A 15,662-nucleotide genomic window follows, 5' to 3' on the forward strand; every position below is an offset into this window, starting at 1 on the left:
ATGTCTCAGTTGAGAGACAGATTGTTTAGCTAATTCATATTTCCCCAAAGCTTCCACATGTTTTCAATGCATTAGCGATTCAATTTTAAATTGTAATGTCACCGGGATTTTCGTTTCTTTCTTTAATCAACAGCACCTCCATTGGTTAGATTTGGAGAGGGTGGGGTCTCACTTTAGAGCCACTGACGTATAGTTCTCTCGGATTTTAACAGAGGCGCTGTCTGTGTAGGAACAGAGAAAATAGTTTTGAGACAAAGGTAAAGGGGGAAAACAGAAGACTGAGGAGGTTTGGAGTGCTCTTAATTGGTACACGATGTTGCGCTTGTGCCGTCCTGCGTGGAGCCTCTGGAGTGGGCACAACTGGTGTTCTCTCACAGTCACAGCTGCAACCAGTTGGTTTTGAGCATCAGATGAGCGTTTCAGAAAATATTCTTCTTTTTCTGCGCTCCACTTTTCTTTAAGCCGAGGAGCGGAGAGAGTGGGCGCGCCCCAAACCTAAAAGTATGACCAAAGCATCCGCGCCCTGACGCGCTCCGGTGAGCGCATGTTGGACAGGTGAGAGTGTGGACGAGCATGAAGCGCCATGGGTTGGTGTGACCGCGGGGTTCAAACGCTGCTGGCCACCGTGGGGGCTTTTGCTGCCTTCAGCCTGATGACCATCGCCATCGGCACGGACTACTGGCTCTATTCTCGGGCGTACATCTGCAACACCACCAATGCCACCACAGACGAGACCCAGTCACAGCCTAAAACCAAGAAGGGCGATCTCACCCACTCTGGGCTGTGGAGAATCTGCTGTATTGAAGGTAAGCCTGCTCCAAATCGACTCTCACGCCGTGGCTCTGCATGGCAATTTAACATAGACTGCAAGGTTCCCTGTTCTTTTCATACAAATAGTTTGACTGTTCTCTTTATTTCTCAGTGCGCACAAAAGGACGCACTCCCTTTACGCACGCCAAATGTCTCAATCGGGCAAGAAAATAATCATCCATTTGGAACAACTTTCAGAGATTATAGGTCAGATCGAGAAAGCGTCGATGCGCACACTTGTGGATTTGAACACTAATGAAGTAGCCGATAAACAAAGATAAACGCTCAACTCCAGCTCTCTGCCAACTGTTACATCGCATTGTTCGAGCATTGGCCCACACAATACGACTCTGTTACAGTCTGCGATGCGTTGCCAACCCGGCGCGTCTGAGCCCATTCACATTAATGACGGTCGCTGCCAGGAAATGTGCGCGCTGTTGGTCTACTTTCATTCATGTCTTTGTATCCGATGCTGTTGCTTGGCAACATCCCTGAAATTGCTATGGAAACATGCCCGGTGATTTAAAAATAGATGACTCAGAGTTCACGTCACGTCCAAGCAAATAGAAAATAAAAAACTGTGAGAGAACTTGATCGTAAACATCCCCGATTTCATATTTTCTTCCCTTTGGAATGTGCTTTTGAACCATTTTACGCATTTGGTGTTTAAAGGTGCGCTGACAGTGACGTCTTACTTACTCCAGAGGCAGACAGACACTCGTCCATTGGCCAATTCCTGCCAGCCACCCCTTGACTTCTCGCCTCAGCTATCAAGGAGTTAGTCGATGCGACTGGATGGATGTCTTCATGGCATGACGCGCAGATTTTTCCAATAAATTCGAGCGAAAAAAATACGACACATATCTTCAAAATTGGTTTAGAGATGTTTTGAAAATACAGCAAAACCGACGAAATGTAACAAACCTTCAAATACCCTGTTGATATGATGTATTACAGCCTACAATACAGCCCCAAACATATTTTGTTTTATAGATTGTGTATGCCAAAGTGCCTGTCATGTAAAACTCTTATCTAAAAACATGATTTTATCTTTAGTTATCCACAGAGTACAGAATAGGCATTTGGCCATATCTCCAGGCAGACACTTTAGAGATACAGATACACGTATATTCAGGAGGAGGTGTCCACCCTAAACACGGAGCTGCTAAAACGTGACACACCGCCTTGTTGTCATCTGGAGCAATATTGTCTTCAACACCTTCTCACAACAGAAGGAAACTCAAACGTTTTTTTCTTTTCTTTTATGCATCTTCTGTTGACTGTATTGTCTTTTGTGTGGATTTAGTCAGAGTTCTTTATTATTATTGCCTAGACTTTTCATAATTTAAAAAAGGTATCTAAATCTGTTTTGTTTCTTAATACTCCAAAAGCTGCTGAATACATTTCACTTTGTCCCACATGAAGAAAAACAACATTTTACCTGACACTAGATACTTTATTCCCCTTTGTAAGAATCTGTTTAAATATCAGGTCAGGTGCCTTTCAATATTTGCCGTTGATTCTGTGGATTAGCTCGTCTTCATTCCCTTTTTTTAAGGCTTAATGTCACCAGAGCCCACAGGGAGCAGCCATCAATGATTAAACTGTTTCTGCTTGTCCTGTGGTGAAGATGGACGCTTTAGACTCATGTGAAGCACATCCCGGTGTGTTATGACACTTGCAATTTACTGAGAGTCATGCTTAGCTGGGCGCCTGTCTTTGATGTGGACAGACTGCAGTGTAATATATATATATATATATATATATATATATATATATATATATATATATATATATATATATATATATATATATATATATATATATATATCCATGAGTAAGACCCCAATAAATGAAAATACATTTCTAATGCCAGTCAACGACTGGGCTTTGAAGTAAATAATGACAGTGGATTAATGACACTAGAGACTGAGCAGATGTTAATGAGGTTCAGACTTCTTTTGGAATTCAGAATTTGCACAATCAAAGGTCAGCCTATCACATCAGTCTCTCCACTGCTGGATGGTGGCTCTGTTGTCATGGAGACTCGTAAGTATAGTGGAGAAGACAAGGAAGCAACCCCCCCCCCCCCCCCCCTTCCACACACACACACACACCCCTCCGGTCATAATGACAAACACACTGGGTTATTGACGGGGACGGCTCTGTGTGTATCACAGCTACTGGGAAAAACATCACCACGTTTGTCTGAACAGATCGCGGGCGACAACATGTCTTTCTCTCAGCAACAGCACGTTGCTGTATCTCGCACACATACACACACACACACACACACACAGCAGCAGCCGCTCGGCAGAACCCCCTAATGAACGTGTTGTAGTGGGTAGTCGTCCTGCTCAACAGGCGTCACCTCCTCTCCCGAGGGCCCGCATGACATTTAAGGAGCAGGCGGGAATATATTGCATGAGGCTACTTTGCCGTGAGGTCAGCGCTACCCTCACTTATGCAATTCTAAACAGCTGTTTTTCTGCTGTGTTTCTTTGCCCGCGTAAATGCTGTGAGGCCGGCACTGAGTGCGTCTGATTTGCATGAGAATCTGTAATGCATCAGAGGCTGTTCCTTACGCGTGACTCGAGTAAATAAAACCAATTCTGAGGATGGGGAAATAATCCAATTAGCAGGTATACATGTTTACAGGAAACATCCCAGCTTGTGGTGTGTTGGTGTGAGTGGCGAGGCATGGGGGACAGTAGAAGTGTGCGTTTGAGAGGAGGGTTTTGTTTAGGCGTTGTGGAGAGGGTCGGGGGGGGTCACTTTGTTGTTCCCACTATGCTCCACAAGTCTGTAATTACAGCTGAGAAGCCAAGCGGGGGCACTAATTAGCCAGCAGGCCCCAACTTCCACCTCGTCACTCCGTCCCCCTCTCCTCTGCTCGGTGTGCACTCTCTCTTCTCATCTCGGTTTAGGCTGACCTCCTGCTTTCTCTTCATTCTTTCATCTGCTTCATTCTAATGAAACCTCTCAATACCCTCAAACCTTCTTGTCCCCTTTTTTATTCTCTTGTCCTCTTCAATTAAGTTTGTTTGTGTCGAATGCAGCTATGTTGATAGATTCCAGCAAAAGGAAAAGTTTCACATTTTGGGAAACACACTAATTTGCTTTCTTGCCCAGAGAGAAGGTCGACGCCAATATAAAGCTCCTACCAGCTGCCACTTAGCTTAGCTTAGCATAAAGACAGGAAGCAGAAGGAAGCAGCTCTCCATCTGCCCAGAGGTATCACAAATCTTTCATTTAACTGAGCTTCTAATTGTCTAGAAGTAGCAAGGCTCTTGTTGATTCAACATAACAACTTCCACAGAATCTGCCCTCGTGTGTTTCCCGCCTTTGTAAAGGTCTGCCCCGCCCTGATTGTTTTCACCTGCCCCTCGTTATCACTCTCCCTTCATGGTGTAGTCAGCTGCTCTCCTTTGTCTCTGCCCGTTAATCTTCTGTGTTTAAGTGAGATTTCTAGCCATACGTTCCTTGTGTTTTTGCTTTGTTTGCCTCTGTTCTAAGCGCTGTTTTCCAGTGTAGACTTTCCCTTCTCAAGTCGTCCTCTTTCTGCGTTTACCGGTTTGCCTCACGGTGCCGGGATTGAAATACTGGAGAGGCGATGAGCTGATAGCTGGCAGGTGTGCAGGTGGACACAGATCCAGGTAGATGGCAGGACAGTAACCACACGAGACCAACGGAGGACATGGCAGGAGAAGGAAACACAAGCCAGCAAAACTCCGCGGCTGTGACACGAGCAGAGCTGCGTTTGAAGAAATTGCTGCCTGTTTAATTAACTGTCTGGTCCAACTTGGGCTGAAATTCTGGAGGGTTTTGTTTCATTACACATTGCTTTATTACTCCATCCTGGCATTCCCTGGTCCCAAAGTAATAAATGCATGTGTCACTAAGACTTTGTGACTCGAGCGTGCATTTGATATCGAGCCCTAGTAGCAGTGCTCTCATCCGTTTACAGCTTGAAAAAATACCACCTGCTGTAAACCTCAGAGCGCTTTCCCTCGTCAGTTTTTACACTCTGAGCATAAGAACAAAGCACAAGTTGTGTAGCGTTACTGAAAGTGTATCATCCACTATAAGCTGCGCAGTGAAAGACAATATTCAAGTCACTTTTGATGGGCTTATCCATCAATCTCTTTGCAGGGCGACTGAAGTGTGAGAACTGGAAAGTGGGGGGCATGTGTGCCACATGGAGCTCGTTGTCCTGATACACTGCACCGGAGACGCCAGAGTCAAGTGTTGGACTCCATCAGACAATGCTACCGGTGTATTCCGCTGAGGCAGCTCCCTTATTGCCTGAGCAGCGTTAATTCAAAAATAATGAAGACGTACATCATCCTGGTGCCAGCTGCACCACAGCTGCTCCCAGTACAGTGTGTTCGTATGTACGTCTCTTATTTGGTCGGTATCAAAATACAATGATGATGTCGGAAGCATCCTTGGAGATTGTTTATGTAAATTGACTTATTAAAGGCTAACGGGTTGCCATGGAGAAGAGGAGGAAAGTGTGTGTGTGTGTGTGTGTGTGTGTGTGTGTGTGTGTGTGTGGAAAACCTTGGTCTCGACTTGTCCTTTCAGATTCACAGCCTTTGCATGGCACAAATGTAGTCCGACCTTTACTGCACAACATCTTGAAACGCATTTTGTGCCCCTTTATCGCTCTCACTGGTCCCGTTGATTCCCGGCTCTGACTGAGTCCCTCTTTAATGTGGCCTCCTATCTTTAATTCATCCCCATCATTCCTCTGCTCCCTGCACTTCTGTTGTTTCATTTCCTTGTACCTTCTTCCCGCGTTTAATCTCCGCTTCCTCCCTCCTCCTTCCCTCTCAGCTCGTCAGTATTCAGACTTTATTTCATTTCATGAAGCGTCCAGCTTACAGCCAGAACACACACACACACAATTGCAAAAGGCACATTGAGCTGATAACTGTCGCTCATAAATCACTCGCCTCGAGGCCTCTGCTGATAATCAGATTACCAATCAGTTGAAGTATTGTATTGTATTTCTTCCATTCTCCATCACACACACACACACACACGCAGGAGACAAGACAGAGGCGTCAGACTGGCTGGAGTCTGGACTCGGAGCAGTCAAAATGAATAGCTTTCTGTGTTCACAGTGAAAGTCAGCAACAAGCTCTGGCGCTGCAGCTGATTTAGTGTTTACACCGCAATTAACAGAACAGCCAAGGTGTCTGTGCTTTTAATATCTTCACAGTTCTTGATCTAACCACCAGAGCTAAGATGTGTTGGTTTTTTCCACAAGGCACAAAGTCTCACAACGCTGCTTAAAATACCACATAGCTTTTCTTCTTCTTTTTTTCCATCAGCCACTAGACACAGAAACTTGTGCTCCATTTCCACCGACTGATTTGACGCTAATTAATTTGATGTCCCTTATTAAGCAGCAGACCTAGTTTAATGGAAGCAAGCGTGCCCTTAAAAGCTGGGGCACAGGCGATGAAGGCTGTTGACCCTTGGGCACCTGGGAAATGGAGTTGACAGGCGTCTGTTGGCTTCCAGCACAGTCTTAGTGGGACGGTTGACGTTTGTACGGTGGGAGGTCAGCTCTAATCGTTAGAGATGAAAGAGGACTTTGTATGTTTGACGTGTGATAAGAAAAAGTCTTAATTGCTTACAGAGAAAGGCAAAGCTTAACCGAGGTTCAGCCTATTGACTGTTCGCTAAACTCCTCGCTCTTTCTCCCTGAAAGTGATTGTCCGATCACAGCATGGATTTCTTCACATGAGGCCATGTGCATGGGGCGTGAGTGAGAGAGACACTTTGCATTTAAAGAGTTTGGAGGGTGGTTTCCTCTTTCTTTTTTTTATCCCTCCCAAAAATCGAAAACACACTGGCAAAAATGTAAGAAATTGTTTAAAAAGTGTGTTTGTCTGCCCAACCTCTGCTGCATTTTGTCTGTCTGACTATAAAGTCATTACCAAAAAATGGCTCGTTTATTACTATAGTGCATCAACTTTGAAAAGGGTAAGTTAATGCAGCCAAACAGGGTTATCAAAATGAAAACAAATCTTACATTTTTCCTTCTCCCACTTATAATTCTATGACGAATATCTCTACACGGCAATACAAGAGCAATGCTGCTTCTTTATTTACGTTCCTGGTACATGCAGCTTTAACCTCAGTCTGTTAGCACGATATCATAAATGTAGCCGTTAAGTGCAAATTATTTCAATTAGAGTCAGCTGGCGAAAACAGTAAGCATGCAGGGAGATGCCGTTTTAAATGAGCTCATGCAGTTAGCATTAGCTTAATCAGCAGGCTAGCTATACAGCTGATAAATCTGCCGGAGACAGTTGTCATTTAAGGAGGGAAGCCTGCTTTTTTTCCACTTTTTATTTTGAAATCAAAGTCTTGTTGCTTAAAAAGTTACATAGCAAAGGCATAGCAACAGTAGTGGATGGTCACTTGCTATTCCCTACTCTGGGACGCAGACGAATGCAAAGATAAGCACACGAAAACATAGATATACTACTGTTAAGATATGCAAATTAAGCCCACATTTCATTCTGTGGGTGCAGTTTGCAGAATAACCGAAGTGGTGAGGTCATTCACAGCCCAAAGAGCTCCCAGCATTACCACCACTGCACTGAACATATCCATTAACCCCCCCCCCCCAACCCCTCTCTCTCTCTCTCTCTCTCTAGACAAGGTGTTTGTAATCCTGCACAATTACAGCAACATGCTTCTTCCACCCTCCTCTCCATTCTCCCGTTCTAGCTCACCTCGGCACTAAGAGCTTCCACCACACGGTCTTTTGTTGTTCAAATTGGCTTCTTGTTCCTCCCGCCACTCATCCATTCACCTGAGCTGGATTTGGACACGCGCCACCAGCCATCAAGCCCCTCTGGGCACCGCAACCTTAATCCCACCACCGGTATAACAACAAACACTGATCCCTGAAACACGTAGACCCCTCCTCACGGTGGCTTTTCTCCTTCAATATGTGTGCATTGAGCTATAAACAACAATCCACGTCTGACCACCAGTGTACCTTTAAAAACTGAAAAGGGGGAAAACCATGGAGAGGTGAATGAGTCTATCCAAGAGGATGTTTCATTCCTGTGCTACATTCATGGATCCAGCTCGTTCTATTCAGCAAACGCTGTAAGGAAGAGTCTGTACAGTGGTTTTAGAACAAAGTGCTTATCAAAAACACAAAGAGCAAACAATGTCTTTACTCTGTCTAAGTTGTCATATTAACCGTATGAATAGCACTTGCCTGACTGTGGTTTTCATGATGACAGTTGCCTGAACAGAAGACAAAGTTAAGTTGAAGTAATCTGTTTCCCTTCCCACGTCCTGCTGCTCCCGGTGTCTCTTCTCTCTCAAGAAGCAGCACGGTTGAGACATGAAAGATAACCAGAAGGGACAGAGCTTCTGCAACCCGGGCCCCGAGGCTCAGGAACGACCTGCCCATCTGTGGCTCAGACTCTGGTCCCCACACATCCTTGAACCAACCGAAACCAACTGGAGTTCAAAAGTCAAACCCCTAAGCATCAAATAAATCCGGTTTAACTTCAGCTTGCCTCAAAAGGAGATCAATTCCCGTATTCTAGATCCTATTTGTTATCTGAACAGTGCTCCTAAACATCACACACTGTACATCAGACTGTTATAGCACCTTGGGGACTGTAATTCATCATTAACATGGAGACTTTCTCTTTTCTGTCTTGCAGGCATCAATCAGGGCAGCTGTTACAGAATCAACCATTTCCCTGATGACAACGACTACGACACAGACAGCTCTGAATACCTGCTGCGTAAGTGCTCCCCACTCGTCCTCTTTGTCTCGCCTTTATCGTTCCTTTATTTTGAAGGGCATGCAGGAAGTCCGCTGACCTTCAGCGTCTTTTTTTTTTTAAACAGTCTTTTATACGGAGATTGATCAAATGCAGAACGAAGGCGTTGAGTAAGACAGGCTTTAAACGGGTTCAGGGCTGCTGTATCAGACCACAACCCGTGATATCTATTTTCTATTGTCTGACTTTTCTTGCAAATGGTATTAAAGCTGTTATAGTTTTAAGTTGACTGTCATGCTTTAATTAAATGTTCCTTTCTTGCTAATCAATTAGCGCCACAATAGATATGGAGCTGAAACAAAAAAGAAGCTCATTATTATTTTCTTACTAAGAATAAAAAAACTTACGACACCATTTCATATTATTATTATTTTTCTAAATTACTTTGAGTGATGCTGGTGCAGGATCAGCAGCTTATTTTCATTTTCATTTTTACATGAAGCATATTGTGAGCTCTGCTCACCACGAGTTACACTTGTTTCCACTGAACTGTGGTGACAGGGACATGAAATCCTCGTCAAAACACATTCTGCTGCTTGTGAAACTTCAAGGTATTTTTCAGCGACAGCTGATTAAAAATGACAGCGACAAAGCTCCTACATAGATTAGATTGTGATTAGTTTGGGATATTCAATTAGTAAAAGACCTTCATTTAAAGCAACGTCTAACATGTGGAGAAGAACAAAGACGACTTATCAGACTTTGGACGAAGTATTGGACAAATATTGGTTAATGAATTTTGTTAAAACCATTTAACCCAGATATTAATCATGTCACGTCCGTCCTCCTCCGTCCCTGCAGGTATAGTCCGTGCCTCCAGCGTGTTCCCCATCCTCAGCACCGTCCTGTTGATGCTTGGTGGGCTGTGTGTCGGGGTGGGCCGAGTCTACAGCAAGACCAACAACGTCCTCCTCAGCGCCGGCATTCTCTTCGTAGCTGCAGGTGAGCTGGAGGATTACACTTGTCTGCCGCGCTCGCAGTGAGGAGCAATCATTGAAGAGCTGCAGCTTTCAAAATGAAGAAAGGCAGCTTGATGTGGCACCTGTGATCACATAATGTACTCCGTCAAAGGCAATGCAATCATGCAGATGAACTTCATTCCCCACTGATTAAGGTCAGGATCTCCATTCATCACACACGAGTGTTATTAAGGGTCCCGGTGGTGATGAGAGCTCCATCATTGTTAGTGGTAAAGTCATAGATGATTGGTCGTCACATTTTCAGTTTTGTCCACGCTATTTTCATCCACGCCAACCCTTCTCCCTGTTTCCATTTATTGTTTCTGTTTCTCAGGTCTGAGCAACATAATTGGCATCATCGTCTACATCTCCAGCAATGCAGGGGACCCCAGTGATAAACACGACGACAGGAAGTACACGTACTCCTACGGCTGGTCATTCTACTTCGGCGCCCTCTCCTTCATCGTGGCCGAAGCGGTTGCTGTCCTCGCCATCAACATCTACATTGAGAAGAACAAGGAGGTTCGCTGGAAGGCGCGGCGCGAGTTCATCCGTTCCCTCTCTTCCTCCTCCCCGTACTCCAGGATACCCAGCTTCCGGTACCGCCGGCGGACATCGCAAGCCAGCTCCCACTCGACGGAGGCGTCGCGGGAGAACTCGCCGGTGGCCGGTCTGAAGGGGGGGCCGTCGTCTAGCGGGGCCCTGGACCAGCTGTCCATGTACGCCCTGGCGAGGGACAGTGTGACGGAGAACGCGTACAGCCCCGAACACGAAGCGGCTGTAGAGTTCCTCCAGGTCCATAACTGTTTCTCCAATGATTTAAAGGACGGGGTGAATCGCAGGACCACGCCGGTGTGAGAGGTTCACCTGGAATCGGAGGAACATGAGATTACGAGAGATCAATGGGCTGATCTGTTGGAGCCCGGGTGCTGGTGATAGCCTGCCATCTTAGAGGCACAGTTTTTTGGAGAGACTGTCCTTTTTTTGGAAGGACCTGAAAGGAAAAGAGAGGACACTCAGCAGGACACTCAGCAGGACGGACGATGAGCCAATTAACATAACCTGAGAACCATTCATCTGCTTTGAGAGATCATCGAAGCAGAATAGAGTTTCATTGTCCGTGCTGTAGCTGATTCGAACCCTTGTTTGTGTAAAAGTCACTAAACATTGAGGGTGGGACATGTTGAGATGTGCCAATCAGCAGTAATCTACCTGTAAATTATTCAACAAGGTGCTCAATGAAATGTACTCTTCAACTTGAAAGTGTTCCATTTATATGTTTATAACTTGTGGATCCTTCTCCAGAGTTTGTTTCGTGTCCTCATAACCAGTCTGGTCTTGCCTTATACTCGAAGCAAAGGTTTGAAAGAGACAACCGGGTCTCTCTCTCTCTCTCTCTCTCTCTCTCTCTCTCTTGTCTCCCTCGCCGTCTCTTCCTTATTCTTCTCTTGACATTTGTCAGTCGGAAAAAAAAAAGTCTGTTTTGTCGGCGGAGCACCTCCGTTCAATGCCCCCCTTTTTTCTTCACTTCCATATCAGTCGTCCGTCCTCCCGTCACAGCCCACCTGATTGATGTGACAGTTGTGCGTGTTCCTGTCACCAGAGACGAGCAGCTGACCAAAGAGGGGGGTGCTCAGAACTGTTAACACGGCACAGGTCAGGACTTCCTTTTGCTCTGAAAAGAAAGCATCCATAGTGTTCAATGGATAAGGATCAGAGCCAGGCAGGCGAAGAGTGTTTGTCTGTCTGTCACGTTGCCTTTGAGTCCATCTGGCTGTCTTTCTTCCCTCTCATGTTGAACAGAGGACCCAGACAGAGGCAGAGGGAGCTGTCTGCGACTGCGTCCCTGAAGGATTTGGCTCTAATAACCCGATGTGTGTGTGTGTGTGTACTGTCGTGTGTGTGTGTGTGTGTGTGTGTGTGTGTGTCACTGCTCTTTCCTTTAGTTCTCTCAGGAAATACTGTGTTGTTCTTGCAGGTTGGACACTTTTGAGGTCCTCCCCTTACTTTATGGCAGTGCTGGGAAATGGACCAGTGATAAAGATAAACCTGGTTGGAAATGATTTGAGAAAAGAAAATGCCATTACTGTATTTATTTATATGCTGTGAGTGTTTGCTTGAGCTTGCTCCAAGAACCAGCTGATGTGTGTGTTTTTTTTCAGTCTTAGGGCTATTGAGTTGGTTCTGGTTTGGCAAGCGAGCTCACTCAACCACAGAGTCGTATTTGATTGTATTTAGTGTGTTTGATATCCCGTTGGAGAAACCACTTCATGTAACCGGCTTAGCTCATGTAAAAGTAAGCCGCCAGTATGATCCATTCTAAGTGTCGGTCTAACACTTTTATAGTACGATCCAAACGTGTTTGTTTGTAATGTAAAGCTGTAAAGTTGTATATAAAAGTACAATAAAAATACAAAAATAACATTGAATGTGCAACAGAGGATTCAAAGCATTTTACTGAACAATGTCTCAATAATAACGCCTTGATGCATTCTGGCATTGGTCATTGAAGATATTCAGGTGAACACACACTGTTTAAGGTTAATCTACTGAATGTTCTGTGAGGTGAAGTGAAGTAAACGTGTAGGAGACAAAGCTATATTTCCCATGCCATGTGTAGGCACTGCTGTACTTTACCTTGTGTGCTTCTTTTGATTTATGGCTTACTATTGTTGTGAAATAAGTACATTCTCAATATTTCTTTCAAGAAATTAGCGATTAACATTTACTAATAGAATGACTTGTACACCAAAAAAAAAAAACAGCACTTGTCCCAGTGTATCAAAAAGTAATTCCCTTTTTCATGCTGTTTCAAGACCAAACATCACGACTGTAAAAGTATTCCTGTTTGATATTGGATTTGAGAATGCCTTTGTTTTATTTTCAATTTCCTGTATTTCCTGCTTTTATTGTAACAATCAAAACAATCTTTTATTTCATCTGAGTTAGATTGTCGCTCTCACTTTCAGTTTTTTTAGTTACAACCCAAAACATACTGTACATAGACAAATAAACTACATCAGGGTTATTTTGTTGTGCTGTAGTGGTGATTTATTGTTAACAAGACTACAGCCATGCCAGACGCTAAACTGTAACATGTCGATGCTTAGCGGGTTTAATGTTTATCATGTTAATCCATCTTAGTTTAGCGTAGTAGCATGCGGCTACTTTGGCTGCTAAACACACCTTCAAACCACAAATGTCAACCTCATGGTGGCGCTAGGGGGGGAAATCAGGGTTCACCCTGTCACAACGGTTCATCCTCTGGGAACATTGAATGTCTGAACATTTATTTTTAATCCATCTAATAGTTGTTAAGATATTTCAGTCAGGGTGTAGAACAGAATACAGATACAGATGGCATTCACCTCAGAGGAGATTGATTTCCATTGAAAACCTTTGATTGCAGCGTTTCATTCAGATTTCTATATATCTGACCTCCTCTGAGTGCCGAATGCCTCTTCAGTTCTGCTGCATAGGACTCAATCACCGTCATCTCAGAATCAGCTATTAGCCTCTTCAGCCTCAGAGTCTCTGCGTTGTTGTGGCAAAGAAATAAATCAGTTAGCATCCTGCTGATGGCAGCCCCTTGTAGATCAAAGCGTTAATAAGCCGCCACTGTCGCTCAAAGAGATGCCACCTGACCAAATGAAGCCATTTATTTATTGCCCATGCTGATCCAATCAGTTCGCAGACTGAACCTGTGTTTTCTCAGTGTGTGTGTGAATATAGAAAAATACCGAGAGAAGAAAAGAGCAGATGGTAGCGGGCAGAGAAATAGGACTGTTCAGCCGAGGTTGAACCCCTTTTGCCTGTTCAAAATGTTTTTACCTCTCAAGACAGAATGAAGGCTTCTTCACCATTCATTAATGCGTTTTCAAAGGTTTCTATTTGGCCAAATGCAACTAGGAACCTGCAAGAAACAGCTGAATATGACCTACTGCATATTGTGGTTGCATAGCTCAAAAGCACATCATCATATATAACTGGATACAGAGCACACTCTATTTAAAGTAAAGGAATGCTGTGACTCATATAAGAAAAATGAAAACGACATTACCCTGTCTGAAATGTGTAATTATGCTGGTGAGATTTCAATGTTGGCTGCTGTGTTATCTAGCTGGGGAAATCATCTTTTGATAGTGAAATCTGATGCTGCAGTTAAACCGCTACATCAGCTCCTCGTAATCTCCACCTAATTTTCACTGTCATCACCTAAAACCTCTGCTTCGTGTCGATCGATGGCCGCAGCTTTTTGGCCGGAAACAGGTCAAATGAGCGAGGACGGCGTCATGTATGTTTAACTGATCCCTCTGTTTCAGGGAGGTATTTCAACATGACCCTCACAGAAATGGCCTCGGGGGCCAATCTAATTTAGCTTGAGTAATGTTGCCTGTCATTAGCAAATGAATATATAGTCAGGTCCCTCTGTGCAATCTATTCTGTTGTGGGTAAAATTAGTCACCAGTTAAGGTTGTTTCTCATCCTGGAATAAAAAAAAAAATCAGACAGTAAAGCCGGCAGCCGTAGCTGATTTTAGATGTGTCTGTCCTGATTTCAGCAGAAGTGATTCTCTATGTTTCTGCTCTAACATCACTGAAAAGCTGGTGATATTTCTGGTAATGTTGTCAGAGACTCTTGCCAGATGTCGCTGTCTTGTTTTTAGTGTTTCTCATCACTGCTCCAGTACGAGACACACTTGTATCGTTGATGACAGCCGTCCACGCCGCTCGCCGTTGCTTGGAGACTCCGCAGCAGTGAGGTGTTTGGTCTCTCCGCAGTCACCGGGGGGGGGGGGGCTGGCTCCAAATCAATGACAGAGGGTCACCCAGAAAAACACTATTATTACACACTTAGAGACAAGCGGTGGCTCTCACAGCCTCCTCCGGGATAAAAAGGCAGTTTTGCTGGAAATGCTTCCAGGTGGAACATGATAATGAACACAACTGTCTGTCTTAACTAACACTGTGTTGTTGTTTTTCTTTAAAGCCAGCAAGTGAGATGATTTCTCTTTGATGATCAATTTCCCGGTTCAGTTAGCAACTGAAGGTGTTTACAAAAAGCACTTTAGTCTCACATTACATTCACTTTCTAAAAAAGTGTGAGACATCAGACACGCTGTGGTGTTTCTCTCCAGCTCTCTCGTTTTAACACACACAGACACATATTTTGTATAATTGGCCTCGAAATTAAATAAACAATCCAGACTCTCTCTGTTTCTGTTTTACACTTACACAAACACAAACACACAAACACACACACACACACACACACACACACACACACACACACACACACACACACACACACACGATTCTCTCGAAAGTCTTTCTTTTTTTACCTCTTGCTCTTGCTTTAGGCGTCTTCTCGTTTAGTGTGTTAAAACCCAGAGCTGTGTGAGCGTTGTCAGGGCTGAAAATAGGCCAGAATCCCGTCTAAAGTGGGGCAGAGCGGTTTATAAAAAGCATTTCTCACTTACTCAAGTATTTCACAGGGAAAAGGTTGATTGTGACTTTGAGATTTATCAGGTTATTAGTGTTTTTTTCCATCCTCAAACTGTGCATTTTTTAGTGAAGCCATCAAAAACATTTGTGTGTCTGATCAACAATATATTTAGTTCAAATAAAATTAAAAGTCTTTACAAAAAGGAAAACATGGTATCAAACATTCATGTCCAGCACAGAATATGACCAGACACTTTCAAAAAAATGTTGCTGGCTCCAAATCAACTTGGTGTTCCTCCCAGTGCTCCATGACTTCGTTCAATTAACTCACCTGTTCACCCACCTGCATCATTATTAATAAACGGTCAGAGCGACTGACGTAGGATGAAGAGCGAGATAGTCCACACGGGACAGACGAGAGCGGAGGTGGACGGGTCAAGCAAGCACAGGAGTTTTGTTCAGGAGACCGCTGTTAGTTTTCTGTGTCGTTAGTCACGTGACTCATTTGTAGTGACCTGAGTCAGTCAAATGAATATCAGCCATGCTCTTTCCTTAAACCTGACTCAGTGGTTTTGTTGCCTGAACTTAACTTGCTGTGAAGATTATTTTGAAAAGAC

At 44.2% G+C, this 15,662-nt stretch overlaps 1 protein-coding gene across 1 annotated transcript; it reads left to right on the forward strand.

Annotated features, from left to right (window-relative positions):
- Positions 1–583: 583 nt before the first annotated feature.
- Positions 584–12,618, forward strand: LOC142937724 (voltage-dependent calcium channel gamma-4 subunit-like). Its single transcript, XM_076080786.1, has 4 exons — positions 584–806; positions 8,520–8,603; positions 9,444–9,584; positions 9,936–12,618. Exons 1-4 carry the CDS (start codon positions 584–586, stop codon positions 10,457–10,459), a joined length of 972 nt encoding a protein of 323 aa, XP_075936901.1. The 3' UTR covers positions 10,460–12,618.
- Positions 12,619–15,662: the final 3,044 nt, after the last annotated feature.

Source organism: Anarhichas minor, unplaced genomic scaffold, assembly GCF_050575085.1.
Source record: "Anarhichas minor isolate MPS153535 unplaced genomic scaffold, ASM5057508v1 ptg000007l, whole genome shotgun sequence".
NCBI lineage: Eukaryota > Metazoa > Chordata > Actinopteri > Perciformes > Anarhichadidae > Anarhichas > Anarhichas minor.